The 19,090-nt window shown below is 32.2% G+C and overlaps 1 protein-coding gene across 2 annotated transcripts in view; it reads left to right on the plus strand.

Moving 5' to 3' along the window:
* The window catches only part of LOC114329558 (BCL2/adenovirus E1B 19 kDa protein-interacting protein 3-like), a 94,847-nt gene that overhangs the window by 17,175 nt on the left and 58,582 nt on the right, over positions 1–19,090 (plus strand). Inside the window, exon 2 of one of the 2 annotated variants that reach the window (XM_028278706.2) lies at positions 14,465–14,736. In XM_028278706.2, the coding sequence (XP_028134507.1) occupies positions 14,465–14,736 (272 nt within the window). Of the gene's footprint in view, positions 1–14,449; positions 14,737–19,090 lie in introns of both variants that reach the window. The other variant, XM_028278705.2, reaches the window with a different exon arrangement.

Here is a 19,090-nt window from a genome sequence, read left to right on the forward strand (position 1 = left end):
TGTATACGATTAGATTCGTTTTAATATAACGATCAATTCTTATCATTGCGCCAACTCTTAATTATGATTAATTACGGCGCAAATTGCAATTAAAATTTATCGAAATCACATTTTTGGAGTCCATAAAATGTTAGTTTACAATCATTATTGCTCTGAGTGCTATTCATAACAGCTTAAATCCCGCTGGGCCTAAGCGGATTAGTGAAACTAATCCGCTGATTTATGGAGTACCGAAAATCTGGGTATTTTAAAATATTTTTTCTCTCTCTAACTTATGTACCTACCCATTTGATTTCAGATTTATTTATATCAATTTCTGCTCTTATTTTTGAAAATCGAGACTTGGCGCAATGATAAGATTTGATCGTTAATTTAAAACGAATCTATTGGTATAAATTTTATTGAATTTGAGTGACATTATATTTTCCATAAGATGTGTGCGATGTCCTTTTATAAGCTATCTGGAGAGATACTAAGATTTGTTCAATCGGCTGCTTTGTGGTGTTTATGAGCAATATCCTAATATTGCACTAATTGATTTGTTGGAAATGCCTGGGTTAAAAGGAAGATATCTTAAAATACCTTTTTATTATCCGATTAATATTTGCCTTTTCTAATCATAGTTGTGGTGAAATACCCGGACATTTCCACATGTCTTAGTCTAGCCCCACATCTGCATTATGATTTTTTTAACATATCTGTGTTTTTAAGTTGTGTTAGTATTTTACTAGCAAACTTGTCCGACTATTTCACCGAGTGTGGCAAAGAAAATTTTAAATTAACCTGTTTTTTTAAGTTGTCTCTCTATTTCCCTAAGCTTCAAAAATAAGGATTATTTGAGTAAATGGGCGAGTATATCCCCACGCTCACCTACGAATTCGTGGATGAATCGGTCAGTTACAGTAAAGTTGTTCACTTTCACTGGTCAGTTTAAGTTGCTCTCCGACTGCAATAGAGTGCGGATGCTAGAAGTCGTTTCTTAAGGAGGGGGTATGGTTTGAAATCAACATATCAAGCACATTTTTGTGAATTTTTTTCGAAACTATGGTAGAATTATTTTATTTGTAAATTAAATAAACACATTAAGTACAATTCAAAGAATATTTAACAAAAAATTCAATCCAAAATACTGAAAAATAAGCCATTGGCGACAAATTTTGGCAGGCAGCTCAAAAAAAAGGAATTTGCGGTGGACATCAGAACTCATCACTGGAGTATACGAAGCAAAAAATTCAAAAAGATTTTATTAGGTTATGAGTTTCACGAGGTAACAACGTCGAGTTTTTTTATTTTTAATGATTTTTGAATTTTTGGTATCACTCAAAAATCAAAAATACGAAATTTTTGATAAAAATTTTGTGAAGACCAACAGATTTAATATTGTTGAACAAAAAATAAGCACAAAACGAAAAATATCTCGACGTTGTTACCTCACGAAATGTCTAAGTAATGAAAATCTGTGCAAAATATCAGGTAGATCGGCCGAGTAGTTTTTTAGTTACAATGTCCACCGCATTTAAAAAAGCAGTTTTGAGAAAAATGCGTTTAAAGTTTTGACAACTGCATCTTCATCTTCTTATTTGTCTGCCAAATCGTAAAGTGATGAACATTGGAATATGTTTTTTAAATTGGGGAGTAATCTACAAAAGAGAAGGCGAACAGTTGTTTAACGTTTCTCACTACGCTCCGGCGTGCTGGCGCGAAACCGCGGCAAAGCGAGTCGAAGGTAGGGATATTCAACACCCTGTATCTCTGGTAATTTTACTCCGATTATTTTGAAATTTTCAGAGAGTATTCTTGAAAGTATGCACTTTTATTTGAAATAATAAAAAAATTTAAATATTTCAAACCATACCCCCTCCTTAAATTCGTTTGGAAAACACGTGTCTTCTGTTTATTAAAATACAGTCGAACCCGCTTATTGGAATAGCCTTCGTGCCAATCAGAATTATTCCTATAACCGGGATATTCTAATAACCGATGATTAGTCGGTAGTAGAAACGTTTCGGGACCTCAAATTTCTATTCCTTTAACCGGGATATTCCTTTAAGAGGTATTCTAATAAGCGGGTTTGACTGTATATTCAAAAAATTTTAGCATGAATTTTGCAAGTTTTTCTAAAAATTCAATTGGAGAGAAAATACTTTGGAGCAATATTAAGGTACTGCGAGTGACCAAAGAAAGCCCAAATATTATTTTCTACTAAGAAACCTTTGGTACCGATTCATTTAAACTAATTAACGTTCGAATGAATGAAGTTGACAATATTGCTCCAGCTTATGGAACACCCTAAAATTCCTTTTAAGAAAAAAGAAGATTTTTTAAGTTTAATCCGACATATCCCTGCTGAACATCACGATTTTTTTAAAAATCTAAAATCGTGCAAGAAAGGTCAACAACAAGATCAAGAAGTTAGCGATTAAAAAATGTTCGCGGAAGTTTTTTTAAATTTATTATTGTTTATTGATTGGAATTTTAGTATAAATGATTTAACCAGTTGGTAATATTTAATTTCATTTTATAAATTTATGTAATAATATTACGTTTGCTATTTATTGAATTTTCGTATATAATATCACAAGAGAGAAAATTTAGCCGGCAATATTTTCGACTGGTATGAAAGTTTGTTGCCTGGCAATTTTCGCGAATTAAATTTTGACTTAAATCACGAGACGTCAGTCGAGTGATTTTGTCAAAATTTCATAAGCGAAAATTACCAAAAGGCAACGAACTTGAATGAAACCAGGAGAAAATTTTGCCGGAAATAATTTTCTCTCGAATGATATTCGACAAGACTATTTCACGAGACAATTAATGCACCATATCAACGAAATATAATCTCTATTTATTTGCTATTACCAGACACTTTCGTGACGGATCTGTCATAATTTTGTCGCTGAGATTTCACGTCGTTAAGGAGTTTTGTCAGTAGGAAACTATGCGTTGCTATGCCGTTTTATCAGTTAAAAACAGTCTAGTGAAATAGTCAGTAAAAAATAAAAAATACAATACCTACTGTATTTTTTGCGAATAATTGTGTAAAGATAACTTGAAAAATCAATGAAACAAGACAAAGTGGTCAACTGCGTCAAAAAATAGTGTAACAGTGGGATATTTTTAAATGCTAATAATAGTAACAAAATTAATTGTTGAAAACTAGAATTGGTGAAATACTAGGATAAGCTGAAGAAAAATAAAGATATTTTTTAAGAATATTACAAAAAATAAATACAATACTAGGACAACTTCAACACTTAGCAAAGATAAATTGTATATATCACAAATTTTTAAAGTGTAAGAGGAGGACATGTTACAAAATCTCAGTTTATTCTCATTATTTATTATTTCAAATTTTCAGTTGAACTCTAAACACACTCAAGAACAAATAGGACACCATAACATTTAAGATACAATGCAATAAACTGATATAAAGTATTTTTATTTCATACTTTCTATGGAGGAAATTTAAAACTCAATTTACTCGAAAGTATATTTTTTAACAAAATCAATGGGAAAGTCCCCGTAGCTGGCTGTATACCATAGTTAAAAAACCATACTGAAGTAAAAACTTCTTTTGTATATTGGTATAAAAAGTTTTATTAAAAAAACATAAAAGTCCTCCAAAAGGATTTGCAAAACATTTTCAATCTGAATCAGATCATCCTCAGTGCGTTCTGCTTCATAAAAGAAACTAGCAACTTATTTAAAAAGGTTACATCGATTTAAATGGTTTACATAATAATTAAGTGATATTTGTAGCGACTCCAAGTCGATGTTACAAGATGAAATATGCTAGGAGTGCTCAAAGGGCAACATGGTTCCCTGCTCGTTAAGAACTCGTGGTTCTTGCCAGTTCAATGGACAGTTGATCTGTGTGTTGGTCTGTGTCCATTGAACTGGCAAGAACCACGAGTTCTTAACGAGCAGGGAACCATGTTGCCCTTTGAGCACTCCTAGCACATTTCATCTTGTAACATCGACTTGGAGTCGCTACAAATATCACTTAATTATTATGTAAACCATTTAAATCGATGTAACCTTTTTAAATAAGTTGCTAGTTTCTTTTATGAAGCAGAACGCACTGAGGATGATCTGATTCAGATTGAAAACGTTTTGCAAATCCTTTTGGAGGACTTTTATGTTTTTTTAATAAAACTTTTTATACCAATATACAAAAGAAGTTTTTACTTCAGTATGGTTTTATATTTTTTAAGTTGTCTTAGTATTGTTCTAGTACGACGATATGTATTATACTAGTGACGTCGTCCATCTGATCGTGATGACGTAATCGATGATTTTTTAAATGAGACTATAGGTTGTGTGTTAGCTCATTTGAAAGGTTATTTAATTCTCTGTTCAGTAATATAAACAATAACATAATTATTTATACAGGGTGGCAAAGAAAGTTTTTTTTAATTAAATTAATTGACAAAGAAGAAGAATGTATGTCATTTATCTGTGCTTTATGACGAATATTGCATCGTTACACGATCTTCCAGTACGAAAACTCTGTTGTTCATCTGCTAAACTTATTCACTGATTCATTAGGTCTTGTAAGATTTTAGTTGTAAGTTTTAGGGTAGTATTTAACAAGTTGATAACTCTGTAGTTTTCTGGCTGCTTTTATCTCCTTTTTTGAATAGTAGGATTAGTTCGCTCGTTCTCCATTCTTCCGGTATTTTATTGTGTTTTATGATTTTGTTAATTAATGTTGTTAATTGTTCTGTCATTGCTGCTCCACAATATCAGTAATCTCGAGTAATCTGTTTGCATCAATTAGGTGCCAAAAACAAACCCTCGAAGCTCTAGATGACGTACCTTAGCAGTAACCCTGGGCACCCAGGTGCTTTGGAGGTCGGTTCTGATTGCCTATTCGTGTTCAGTGACTCCAAATACCACGAAATAAGAAAATCTGGCCCCTAATATACTGATCTTCACATGTTTATGCATTTTTCGATGCGTTTTATACACTTTAAAATGTAATAATGCTTTTCCACTCATTTTTCTATTGTAGACTTTTTTCCAGACGTCATCCTAATCCTAAATACAATGCAAAAAATTGCAAGTCTCTAGGTACCTACTATATTTAAAAATAGATTTATTCCTGTGTTTTTAGTGTTAACTGCCCTGGTCTAATAAAAACAATGCCATACCTACATGTAAAAAGTTGATGATCACAGTCTAGAAATATTATCATTTCTACATTTTTTCCGGTCAATCTAAGCTAGGTATATTTTTTTTCTAGGCCTGATAAGAATAGTGTGTATTTATTATTAAAATGTGTTGCATTTTTAATTTCAAAAGAACAAACATCTGTGAATTATCTACATCGACAAATCGTATTTTATCGTATAGACATCTGTTTCTGGGTGCATGCTTTGTTAAATGATTTACCTCCCTCTGTTTCAGCTACTTCTCAGCGCCCTGTAATCCTGTAAAACTCTTCATAGCCTTCGCCCTTCATAGATAAAATTTTAGTTAACTGTACTGATACCGAACACTCGTGGAATACCGGTCCTATTCCGATATCAACCGATTGTAGATACAATACTCAAATAGGTACTCGCTCTGATACGATTGGTACGGAGTAACGAAGTAATCAGAGTAATCAAAGCAATCAAAGTAACGATTTGCCTCTCTGCATGACAATAGTTACTTTCGGTATTCGTAAGTAACGAGTACTTTGTAACGAATAGTTACTTTTTCAACATCACTACTTATCTCAGCTTCAAATGGTATTTACGGCAGAGACTACTTCATAACCAGCTTTTACTGGAGCACCATTATTTCAGTCTGAGGGACAGATAGTAATCACTAGGAGCCAAGTCTGAAAATAAGGGGGCTTTTGGATAATTGTCAGATGAAATTTTGTATATTGAGTGATTTACTAATTTACTAGTTGACAAATTAGTTCTTAAATTTTAAACTAATCAAAAAATCGATTATTATGCCCACTACAAATAATATACATTATTATTACAATGAGGATCAACAACGATTATATTTTTATCAATAGAAAAATATTAACACACCAAATATTTGACATTAAAATCCCAAAGGCGGAAAATTCGTAGATCACGTAGTTATAAAACAGTCATAGAATAACTGGAATTAGAATATTTTGTTCTGTTACTACAGTATAGCCCAAAATAAACAGTATTGAACTTGTAATTATTTTAGTGTTTTAAGAAATACATATTATTGATACTTTATTACATGCTCTAAATGTGCTCCTTCTCGCTCAAGATATACTTCGTAAAATTGTTCCATGTTTCTCCAATTGTCATGTTATGGAATAAGGGTTGTCTCAGGTCGGCGAAGAAGGCTCTAACATCCTTTAATTCATCCATGGTTTGTGGTTCCAGTTTAAAAACAGTACATAGTTTGAGCCATGCCCCAAATGTATGCGTCTAGAGATGTGAGGTCTAGAGAATGTGAAGGATAAAGAACTGACGAACTGCGATAGCAGTATGACAAGTTGCCCCGTCCTGGTGTAAAAATTACGTGCACCACAGAATTGACGTAGATCAGGGATAAAGTGTGTTAAAACTTGTATGTACCTAACTCTGTTGATTAAGTGTGACTTGCCTACCATTTTCTTTGATAAAGTACGGATGATAAAGTACGGACCAATGATTCCGTCCCGCGAAACTATACACCAGACACTCACTTGCACTATGTAGTAGCACTTTTGCACTATTTAAAGGAACTTGAATTTCATCTGGTCTGGCAAAGCCCACAAATCATTTGTGCGACGATTTACATGGCCTGACAAATGAAAATGTGCTTCGCCTGAAAACCATATATTTTTCAAAAATTCAGGATTTTTATACTGTAACGTAAGAATTCTAGCGCAATATTCCACTCTACTGCTATAATCCCAGGATGTAATTGTTGATGTACCTGAATAACATACGAAAATGCATCCAGCTTCTTCAGGATTCTTTGCAAGGAAGTTTTTTTTAAGCCAAGATGCAACGCTGTCTTTGTCTGGCTGACTTTCGGATTTTCCACGATTCGCTTAAAAACGCGTTCGTGGTTATTGTTGTTTTAACTGTCCTGGGACGCCCCAAATTTTCTTTTCGTTGACACAATCTCTCTCTCTCTCTCGTTGCTATATTCCTACACAATATTCCTAACAATGTTTCTCCATTGGTCTCTATCTTCAGCTGCTCTAAAAGCTTTGCAGAATGAGTTTCCAGCTGAATTCTTTATTTGGTCGGGCCATCTAGTTGGTATCGTCCTCTTGATCTTCTCCCCGGAACGTTTCCAGAAACAATTAATCTCTCCAAACTGTCGTCACCTCTGCGAACCATGTGACCAAAGAATTGCAACATTCGTTGCAGACATATTGTGGACAGCCTTTTTTTAACCTTGAGTTGGTTTAGAATGAAAACGTTTGTCCTATGAGCTGTCCCAGGTATGCGCAGCATTCTTCTCCAGCGGGTCATTTCATATGAAATCAACCAATAAAATGGTGACTTTGGATTTTCATCTTCCCGATTTTGATAATTTTTGGTACACTTATTCTACTTATAAAGTAGATGAAAAATCTGAATTTTCAAATTTTTTGGTCCAGTAGTTTTTTTGTAATTAATTTTTGAAAATTACAAAATTACCAAATTTTGCTCTTACATAGGTATAGAAAAATAGGAATATCTGTAAAACTACTTATTGGATATGCATGAGCGATACCTTGTTAAAAAGGTCTTTTAAAGGCCTTTCAAACGATGTGTCACATGACACATTTTCAAAATAAAAAAATTGAAAAAAATTTTGAAATTTTTTTTTTTATTTTTTTCAAAAACACCATTTTTATTTTTTTTCAAAAAAATATATATTTTTTGCCAATATTTTAGTGAGATACTGACCAAATTTTAAGATGGAGAAATCATGGGTTTAGGTACAAAAAATAAAGTTTTCAATACACATGATTTTACCTTAAAAAATTAACTTTTTATTAAAGCTAATTTGGTTTCTCTTGGTTTTTGTAAAACTTATTTTGTTTCTATGAACCACTTTTTAAACTAGATACAAAAACTTGCATGTTCACGTTTTAGCTAGGCCACACCTCAATTTCCCTGATTGGTCAGTCTTAGAAATAAATTAGAATGCATGTTTTTGCAGGAAAAATCCTGCATAAAAGAAGCACAGGGGTAAACTCATTTTTAATTTATTTGAGCTCAACAAATAGACGTTGGCGTATCTATTGTGGTGTAAGAGTACGTGTTTAAAACTGTAAAAAAATTGCAAGTGTTGTTTTTTGAAAAATAGTGATTTAGGGGTTACGGCAAAACAATGTCTGAAAACCAGGCAAAAGAATGGTATAAGTATTCAACTAAGTGTTGTGATCCATTTAAAACTGGAAAACATTCAGGAAAACTTAGAAATGTTACTGAAGCCATGTGCAATCGCGTCGACATAAAAAAAGGAATGAAGATTTGTGATGGGTGTAGGCTAAAGTACATGAAGACTTTGAAAAATGCTGAATCTCCTGAAGCCGGGTAAGTTTTAATTTATTATTTTTTTTACAAAAGTAAACATCTACATTGGATTTTTTTATTATATAGACATGAACTTTATTTATTTATATTAAAAAAATATTTTTTATTTATTTTATAATTTTTTTGTAACTTTAACACTTATTCAGTTCTTTTTTTTTCAGACCTTCAACAGAAAATCCATCCCCCAATTTTAAAGCCGAACCTAAGGTTGGACCAGACCTGTCTTTAGAGCTACTTAACCAATCACTTGAGTTTTTAGGAGAATCACCAATTAAAAAGAAAAGATTGACAATGCAGAAAGCGGAAAAGGTTAAAACTGTTATTGAGAAAAAATTAAGAGAGGAAAGACGAGCTGAAACTGAAGAGCCACCTGTTGAAGCTGTAAAAGAACATGAATGCGAGATGGTACAGCAATTAAAGAAGAAATTTAGGGAACTTACAAAAAGGAGCGAGAAAATGCATTTGCTATCCTGCCTGCCTATTAGTTGGAGTAGATCAAAAATAGTGAAAGAATTCGGAGTCAGTCAGTATATGGCAAGGGCTGTTAAGCAGATGGTAAAAGATAAAGGGATTCTGTCCACCCCAAATCCAAAGCCAGGAAAAACGGTTTCCCCTGAAATAGTCAAGTTAGTTACAGAATTTTATTTAAGAGATGACATAAGTCGTATGATGCCAGGAAAAAAAGACTGTGTTGTGGTCAAGCAAGAAAACCAGAAAGAACACGTTCAAAAACGCTTACTTTTAGCCAACTTAAAAGAAATTTATGTCCTATTTAAACAAGAGAATTCTGAAGTTAAAGTTGGATTTACAAAATTTTATGAGTTAAAACCAAAAAATTGCATATTAGCAGGACAAAGTGGAACACACTCAGTATGTGTTTGCACTATTCATCAAAACATTAAATTAATGATTAATGGTTCAAAACTGAATAAAATAATTGTTAATGAAAATAACAAACCTAGCTATCCGGATTACTATGCTTGCTTAACCAAAATAATGTGTAATCCCCCAAATATTGATTGTTATTTGGACCGATGCTCAACATGTCCTGGCATAGAAAATTTGAAAAATCATCTTATGGAAAAGTTCAATGAATCCTTCATTGATAATGTTTCCTACAAAAAGTGGATTTCTGTTGACCGGTGCAATATGGAAACGGTGATTAAATCTACAGAAGATTTTGTTGAAGACTTTGGTGAAAACCTTTTAAAATTAAAAACACATTCATTTATTTCAAACATTCAAAAGGAATTTTATAATGAGACCAAAAATAATTTAAAAAATGGAGAAGCGCTCATTACGTCAGATTTTGCAGAGAATTACTCATTTGTTTTACAAGATGAGGTACAATCGTACCATTGGAATAATTCGCAAGCCACCCTGCACCCATTTGTGATTTACTACAGAAATGAGCAAGGAGAAATAAAGCATATGAATTATGTTTTCATATCTGATTGTTTAATACATAATACAATAGCTTTTCATTTATTTCTAACTGTGTTGATACCGGAATTGAAAAATGAAATTATGAATCTATCAAAAATATTCTACTTTTCTGACGGATGTGCTGCTCAATATAAGAACAAAAAAATTTTTTTAAATCTGTCCTACCACGAAAAAGATTTTGGTCTTACAGCTGAGTGGCATTTTTTTGCCACATCACATGGTAAAAGTGCCTGTGATGGTCTAGAAGGCACAGTCAAAAGATTGGCCACTAAGGCCAGTTTGCAAAGGCCTTACGAGAATCAGATACTAACACCAGAGCAATTATTTCAATTTGCCACCGAAAATATTCACGGAATCACTTTTAAGTACTGTTCAACTGAAGAATATAATGAACATACTCAAAAATTAGAACCAAGATTTGCTAAAGCCCAAACAATACAAGGGACACAAAAAGTGCATGCGGTTATTCCTTTTTCAGAAACACAAATCATAACCAAAAATTATTCATTAAGTTCTGATCAACAAAAACAACTAATTCAGAAAGATTTGTCAGAATTAAATCAAATGGAACTTAAACTAATTGAATCTGGATTTGTAACGGTAGAGTATAACAATGCTTGGTGGGTGGCTTGTATTATAGGCAGAAATGATGAGACAAATGAAATTAAAGTTAGTTTCTTGCATCCAAACGGGCCAGCCCCCTCCTTTTATTACCCCAAACCTAAATCAGATATTCTAATTATTGAAAGAAAAATGATTTTAAGAAAAGTTCAACCTGACAAAGGAGGAAATGTCAGATTCCACCCACATTTTGGAAAGAAAAATAACTTTAAAAAATATTTAATTTATTTGAAATTTAGAGAAGCGTTTGTGTTACTTATAAAAAATTATTGTTTTCTATATTATAGCATGTATCTTTGACTTTTATGTGTTTTACTTAAAAAAGCTACCATTTTTTACATGTTTGAATATTGTTTTATTTTTTTTTCATATGGAACCCATCATTTCTCCATCTTGAAAATTGGTGTGTGTCTTAGTAAAACATTGAAAAAAAATATATATTTTTTTCAAAAAAATAAAAAATGGTGTTTTTGAAAAAAAAATAAAAAATACTTTTTTCAATTTTTTTGAAAAAAAAATGTAATTTTAAAATGTGCCATGTTATACATTATTTAAAAGGTTTTTAAAAGACCTTTTAAACAAGGTATCGCTCATGAATTTCTGATAAGTAGTTTTAGAGATATTCCTATTTTTCTATACTTATGTAAAGGCAAAACTTGTCAATTTTATAATTTTCAAAAATTAATAACAAAAAAACTACTGGACCAAAAATTTTGAAAATTTAGATTTTTCATCTACTTTATGGATAAAATAAGTGTACCAAAAATTATCAAAATCGGAGAGGGTGTCTGCCAAACCCCTGGTTGATTTGATATGAAATGGACCCCAGCACCACATGTCAAAGGCATCAGTTTTTGGCGCTCGCATGCGTGAAGAGTCCAAGTCTCTGCTCCGTATAGAAATATTGAGAATACAAGGGCATTCACCAGTCTCATCTTGATATTTTGAGAGATAGATCTGTCTTTCCAAACTTTAGTTAGTTGACACAATATTACCCGTATTTCTGAACTTTTCAATAACCTTCAAAATTACAGCATTGCTTGGAGAACGTTTATTAAACCGTTGTGTGAATTGATCACACACGTAGCGCAGACTTGCACCATTACGTCAGCCGATTCCTTATGAGCGAAAATAATGCTCCACCAGAAACACTTTCTCCTCTTAGCCCGATCAAAGAATAATCGTGACACAAAAAATAAAGGAAGGATGAAAATTTGGGAATAGGTAGTTGAAATTGCCTATTATTAGATAAGAAAAAGTTTACAATACATTTTACAAAAATTGGGAAATACCCCATTTTCGGGGGTGAAAAAATATACGTTCAAAGTAAGTCCGGGATTGGATAAAATGACTAATTCTAAGCAACTTTTGTTCTTTAGAGTTTTTTCACTAAATCAATACTTTTCGAGTTATTTGCGAGTGAATATGTTCATTTTTAACAAAAAAACATGTTTTTTGCAAAATATTCCTGCATTCCTAGCAAAGTATATTTTGCATTCCTAACAAAAATATATCTAACAAAAAAGTGAAAAAAATGGTGTATGTATGAAGTCTGTATACCCAGTAAAAGCAGAGTTGTAGCTAATGAAAAGTAGGTTCTTATTCGTCAAATTCCAGATCGAATATTTCAACGTGAAATAACCAAAGAACGGAGCACTTTTCGGGGAAAACTAATTACAACTTTTTTAAAATGTTTAAAAAGGTTTATTTTTGTTAAAAAAAACTTCTATGTAACATCAAAAGTAAGTGAGTTACGCTCAAAATATTGTTGGTTCCTTTTATTTTTTGGTAAAAAGAATCGCGAAAATCACCCCTAATTAGCATCCCAAATAAAATTAATCGTTACCGCTTCACAAGTTACTTTGTTTATGTATTCTTTATATGATCTGTAAGTTTCATCCGTTCAAAGTGCTTATTTTTGAAAAGGCTGTAGTTAAAATGGCTTGAACGAGTCACTAATCACGAGTGTATGCAAATTTTGAACAGCTATAACATAACCAATAACAGCCATAACCAATTTTTGTCATAACAGGAAAACAAAAAATCCGAAATATTCAGAAAATCAAAACGTAGGTACATTTTATTACTCTTTGAGATTTTTGCTATTACTAATAATTTTTAAAAATAAAAATGTTTACCATTTTTATTCAGACTATACTTATATACTTATATACTTCAGACTTTATACTATAGAGTAGAGTAACTAGGTCCATTTTCCGTTGGAACTTTACCACGCTGCAGACGGGGGTTGTGAATTGCATAGTGTAGAATTCCTTCCCTTTTGTCTTCACTGCAGCATCTATTTGGCTTGCATATTGTAGAAGCCTTGGAAGTGTCACCAGGAAGATGGGCCAATAAGTTTTTCAATTAAAAATCTTTTAAAAATATTTAATTTACAAATATTTTCATTAGGTTGAAAAACTTAGTCTTTTAATAATTTTTAAGTTATTTTGAAAAAAAAGGAATATTTTTCAATATTAAAAAAAAATTATTTTAAAACTATTTTTTGTCAAAAATGAGCACTTTGAATCAATGAAGCTTATAGATCATAAACAATACATAAATAAAGTCACTTGTGAAGCGGTAACGATTAATTTCATTTAGGATGCTAAATAGAGGGTGATTTTCGCAATCCTTTTTACCAAAAAATAAAAGTTACCAACAATATTTTGAGCGTAATTTACTTTTAATGTTAGAAGTTTTTTTAAACAACAAAAATAAACTTTTTTTAAACACTTTAAAAAAGTTATAATTAGTTTTCCCCGAAAAGTACTCCGTTTTTTGGCTATTTCACGTTGAAATATTCGACTTGGAATTTGACGAATACGAACTTACTTTTCATCAGCTACAATTCTGCTTCTACACACCATTTTTTTTCACTTTTTATGGGCTATATTTTTCGTAAGAATATTTTTTTCGATAAAATACTTACTTTTTGAGTTGTTTGCGAAAATCCGTCCAAAAACATGTTTTTTTTTTTTGTTAAACATGAACATATTCATTCGCAAATAACTCGAAAAAGATGGTGAAAAAACTCTATAGAACAAAAGTTGCTTAGAATTAGTCATGTTATCCAAATCGGGACCTATTTTGAATGTATATTTTTTCACCCCAGAGAGAAGGGGGTATTTCCCAATTTTTGTAAAATACAGGGGATGTAGAAGCGTAAACTTTTTTTTATATAATAGTGGTACCTACTTTAACTACGTATCCGCAAATTTTCATTTTTCCTTTATTTTTTTTGAGGTTTTCACAACGTTTTGTGTTCTATGATCGGGCTATCTGTATCTAACACCATTTTTAACAACTAGGCCTTACTAATGAATTGTTTAAGGATTACTTGACAGGTCTATACTATACTAAATTTACAATCAAGATGCAGTAGAAATAAACAAACCAAGACACGTTAAATGCTACTAGGAGCACTCCCAAATCATAATTTACAATGTATAAACTTTGGAAATCATGATTTGGGATTGTAAATTATGATTTATACATTGAATTATCATTTATACATCGGAAATTATAATTACTCATCCGATGTATAAATGATAATTCAATGTATAAGTCATAATTTACAATTCCAAATCATGATTTTTAAAGTTTATACATTGTAAATTATGATTCGGGAGTGCTCCTAGTAGCATTTAACGTGTCTTGGTTTGTTTATTTCTACTGCATCTTGATTGTAAATTTAGTATAGTTAATTTGGGTATGGCAGCGGTCACAAAGAGACACCTATATTTCAGTTTCAGTACTGTTTAGGTCGGGCTATAAATACTGGAAAATATCATTTTAATTATCATACCTAACTTTCATTTTATAAAACTAACAATCTTGTTTCCTATATGTAACATTCTACACAATTCTCTACCTAGATAAATTCTCTGCAGAGTCATGGGTGGACGTGGGCGCCGGCTCCACCTGCGGTTCCACCAACGGAGGTACTCCAGGGTCCATAACGCACACTCTGTCCGTTGAAGACTACTTACGTTTACTTAAAGAAGCCCAGGAATCTAACCAGTCGTCTGCCAGAGTCTCTCTAGCAGGATCACGACGAGACTCTCCCAGAAGCAGCCCCAAATCGCCACCAAATAGCCCTGTGCAGGGAACAGCTCTAAATCTCGACTGGCAAAACTATTATATTAATACCGAAGCCAAAGAGGTAAGTGATGGTTTATTTCTTTCATTTATACACTCTTATTTCGTATTTTTTTTTATGCCAAAAATCAACATTCAACAGTACAATTTTTTAACTGGTAAATGTCTACTTCGTAAATCTACCCTTAAATGTTTTTATCTAGCTATAGCTCTTTGTCTTATGCACTTTTTAATCAGTTTGTATAATACACTTCTCCAAGAAATTAACGCACCACCACCTTAAAAATGGGTCATTTTTGATGTCTTGAATTTCCTAAACCTATTGTCCGATTTAAGTGATTTTTTAATATGTTGTAGCCTTATTCTTTAACAATATCTCCGTAATAATATTGTTGCTAGATTGGTAAATTGTCATTGTATACCGGGTGTACCAACTACCAATAAAACTGTGTTTTTTTCTCAAACTTCGCATCACACTGTGGAATATTCCAGCATTTATAAAATACTGAAATTAAAACCCAACTATAGCCTCATGTTTTCTTAACATTCTGTTTTTTTATTCATTCGGTTATGTTGGATAATAAAACAGTTGGGTACTTTAACAACTAGCCTTGTTTTTCATCAATACAGGGTGTTTGTAAATAAGTATGGCAAACTTAAGGGGTAATTGAGCATGAAAAAATAATGACAGTTTACTTTATAAACGTATGTCCGCAAATGTTTGGTTTCCGAGATAAGGGGTGTTGAATTTTTTCTTGTAAACTGACTGATTTATTTATTGCTCTAAAACCGGTTAAGATATGCAAATGAAATTTGGTTGATTTTAAGAGGTAGTTATTGTGCATTTTTTGATATACAATTAAGAATTTTGTGTTCACCATTGGCGCACATAAGTGTCATATTACTCGTATGCACGCCAATGGTGAATATTAAATTCCTAATTGTATATCAAAAAATGTGCAATAAATACCTCTTAAAACTCACCAAATTTCATTTGCATATCTCACCCCCTATCTCGGAAAGGAAGCATTTGCGGACATACGTATATAAATCAAACTGTCATTATATTTTCAAGTAGAATTACCCCTTAAAGTTTGCCATACTTATTTAAAAACACCCTGTATTGATGAAAACCATGGCTAGTTGTTAAAGTACCTAACTTTTTTTGTGGTCCAACATAAGCGAATGAATCAAAAACAGGATGTTGAGAAAACAGGAGGCTATAGTTGGGTTATAATTTCAGTACATATTTTATAAATGCTAGAATATTCCACAGGGTGACGCGAACTTTGAGAAAAAAATCACAGTTTGATTGGTACACCCGATATAAAATGACAATTTACCTATCTAGCAACAATATTATTACAGCGATATTGTTAAAGAATAAGGCTATAACATATTAAAAAATCACTTAACAGGTTGACTGCCATGTGGACCAATATGGTGCACACTATCATATCCATAAGCTGTTTGGGAAAATCAATATATCAGTGAAGTATCACTGCTAATTTTGTTATGTATTTTCTATTTTGTTGTTTTTTTTGTAGTGTATTAATAATTAAATAATTTTTAAGAAACCTCTTCACTATTTTTATTAATCAATTTTTAGCGTTTTATCTGAAGTAAAATCGGAATTCCAAAATAGAGATTACAATCGCGTTAAAATTATTTGTTAAAATGCTGAATACTACCCTTATATCGTTGTCTATTACGCCAGCCAAGCAACTCAAATTTATTTTTCAATCTTGGCAAAAATTTCAATAAAATGTCGCCACCGTCCAGCCAGTTAGTACTTAGAATTGAGGGGTAAAGAGGTGTAAGTGGGCGGAGTTTAACACTGAATTCGGTTTTACCTAAAGGTGAGGTACATATCTATGTAGTTATTAATCAATGATAATACCAAATAATAAAATAAAGTGAAGGCTGATAATGTGATTATACAAGGTAAAGTTACCATTTCCTAATAAAAAAAAGATGAGAATTTAACAGATTTTAATGTTATCAACCTAATATTATCTTCAAATTATTTTTTTCTTGATATTTATATTCGCAAAACATTCGCACAAATTTCTCGAATGCGAATATGCAAAAATAGGCGAATATTCGCGAATGCGAATATTCGTTACATCACTAGTATACGTTATTCAAAACAATCTGCGTATGTGCTCAAGAAAAGTGATACATTTATCACTTATTTATCTTTCTTTTTGCAGTATTTTGTGTTTAATGTTGTTACTTGTATTTAAAGTTACATCATTAAAAAGTATGTCTGTTAACCAAATAATAATAATGATATTATATTATGTACTGCAGTGGTGCTCAGACTTATACTGCGTGGGATCTATGGGTCATTCAACGAATATACGACTCTCTTGGATTATCTCGGCAACGAATATTTTACTGTGCAAAATATGAAGATCAAAAGTAAATTGAAAATTACATTGTTGTTTATTGGAATAATTATTAGATCCATTTACTTTCGTACTTCTTATGTTGCACAGTAAAATATTCGTTGTCGAGGTAATCCAAGAGAGTCGTATATTCGTTGAATGAGCTATACCACATAAACTTCAAGCTTCCAACGATCGACTGATAGTAAAAAAATAACAATTTTGAAAATGAAACACTTTATTGCACATTTTTATTTGATAAAAAGTTGTAACTACAGAGAGTCATAATTAAAATCATGTCTTTCATCTTAATTTTATTTGGATGTTAATGCATGGCACTGCGTATCATCCACAAGTTTTTCATATTATGGAGAAATATTTATTTTTACTACCTTAATTTGGGGAAATCCAGACTGACACAAGTATGTTGATCCAAAAATGCTGTGAACTGCAGAGCTACTTGCCTCAAAGACGGATATTTGTCTGGCGATATAAAAGGCAAAACAATTTTGTATTGGTCGCTCTGGATTGAAGATATATTATTTTCAGTACCTCATTTTGGACGGAAATTAGCTGATTGAATCAAATTGAAAGTAATGGAGATTTCAGTGGCAATTTTTTTCATCTGTTCACAAGAAAATTGATTAGACATAAATATTACAATATGTGTTTTTTAAAATCAGCGAAGCGTCTATCAAACTCACTACGAACTGCTTGCAGCTCAGTCTCCTAAAGCGTCGTTTAAACACAACGATAAGTCACAGCAACTAGTTGTGATGACAAGTTGAAACGCTGTTTAGACGCTGCGATTCAATGCGATACCACCTTCAACCCAACTCCAACTTTGATAAGTTATGCGATGCACCGTTTACACACAATGATAAGTTGCAACAACTCGATTGACCTTGATAAGTTGTTTGATTTATCGCTGTGTTTAAACGATCCTTAATAATAAACATAATTCAAATGAGGGTTACTCTTTTTTCAACGATGGAAAGTTGTTTAAATCCTTTCTGTTCATTTGATTAATCAATAATTTCAATTTGTCGATAAAAGAATATATTTACTGTGCTCATCACATCGATAATAATTGTTTTATTTTTATCCTGTAGTTCCAAATTAAAAAGGTTCAAATGATTTGCTGAATCTGATACGACAGCCAGATCACTCAGCCATTTTTTGGTTTTGAAGTAGATGAGTGTCGTTCCCTCGTTCTTCTAGAAAACAAATTGTTTCGAAAAGTAACTCCTGGAACCCATCTAAAAATTTTCCACGGCTCGACCACCTCACATCTGTATACAAAAGTAAATCAGTGTGTTCCGCAGAGTCGCTAGTTTTCAACTGCGCTTTAAAAAAACGTCGTTGCCAGCTTCGCGCCCTGATTGAATTCACAATTTTTGTTGTCATCTTCATGACGTCTTTCATATTTAAAATTTTGGAACACAAAACTTGCTGGTGAATGATGCAATGAAATGAAAAAATGATGGAAAGTCATCGTTAGCTTGACACACTGCAACACATCCATTGTTAACGCCAGTCATGGATGGTTCACCATCTGTTGTAATACACACTGGTTTGTAAATCGGTAGCTCCTGTTATTTTACAAAATTAAAAAACAAAACGTTGTATATATCTTCTCCGCCATTTTTTTCTTTCAGAGGAGTTGTTAACAATTCTTCTTTAGCAAACATATCAGAAAATACCATCCGAATAAAAATACACAACTGGGCGGTATCATTAATATCGGTTGAGTCGTCAAATTGCAAAGAAAAGTTCACTTCATAGTACAGTGGAACCCCGTTAACTCTTATTAATCGGGACCGCGGCCGATCCGGGTTATCGAAAATTCGGGTTAGCCGGAGAAAATGGTAAAAATTATTAAAATATGGTATGCTTACAGATAAACTCCGTTATAATTGGCACACAGACACTTGTAAACCACGTTCGCGTTCCACACATACAAAGCGTCGTCGAGAGTCTCATTTTTAGCTTTCTTATCTTTGCACCGATTGTCCAAACTGTCTTTTG

Source organism: Diabrotica virgifera, chromosome 10 (genome assembly GCF_917563875.1).
Source record: "Diabrotica virgifera virgifera chromosome 10, PGI_DIABVI_V3a".
Taxonomy (NCBI): domain Eukaryota; kingdom Metazoa; phylum Arthropoda; class Insecta; order Coleoptera; family Chrysomelidae; genus Diabrotica; species Diabrotica virgifera.